Raw genomic sequence first — 365 nt, 5'->3', positions numbered from 1 at the left:
TGCAAAAAGCATTCGTACATTTCTGCAGTAGGATATGCAAAGCAACAATGCCAGTCAGCAGTTACGGTACAGAATAAACCGAGCCTCCCTTCTCCGTCTCCCTGCCTCCAGTGACGACAGCTTGGTGAGGGTCGTCATGGAAAACAACGACTTCAAAACATGGAACCTGGAAGTCTCCCCGGGAGCAAGAATTGACAGGGAGAAACAGGCGGAAATAATTGTAACCGTGACAATCACAGACAGCAATGGAGCTTCAGATGAAATGGAGGTTCGTTACTTGACTTATTATTTATGAGAAATGATTCCCGAGTCTAAATATACCAAGTCTAACCACATACGGGAAAGCAAGGCCTACGTGGGATGTC

At 46.0% G+C, this 365-nt stretch overlaps 1 protein-coding gene across 1 annotated transcript in view; it reads left to right on the top strand.

Moving 5' to 3' along the window:
• The window catches only part of LOC119586660 (protocadherin Fat 1-like), a 14,684-nt gene that overhangs the window by 9,762 nt on the left and 4,557 nt on the right, over positions 1-365 (top strand). The window contains exon 9 of the mRNA XM_037935399.1: positions 112-268. Within this exon, the coding sequence (XP_037791327.1) occupies positions 112-268 (157 nt within the window). The remainder of the gene's footprint in view (positions 1-111; positions 269-365) is intronic.

This window comes from Penaeus monodon, chromosome 21, assembly GCF_015228065.2.
Source record: "Penaeus monodon isolate SGIC_2016 chromosome 21, NSTDA_Pmon_1, whole genome shotgun sequence".
Taxonomy (NCBI): Eukaryota; Metazoa; Arthropoda; class Malacostraca; order Decapoda; family Penaeidae; genus Penaeus; species Penaeus monodon.
The sequence above is the reverse complement of the archived record's forward strand: the minus strand, read 5'-3'. Positions and strand labels throughout refer to the sequence as shown.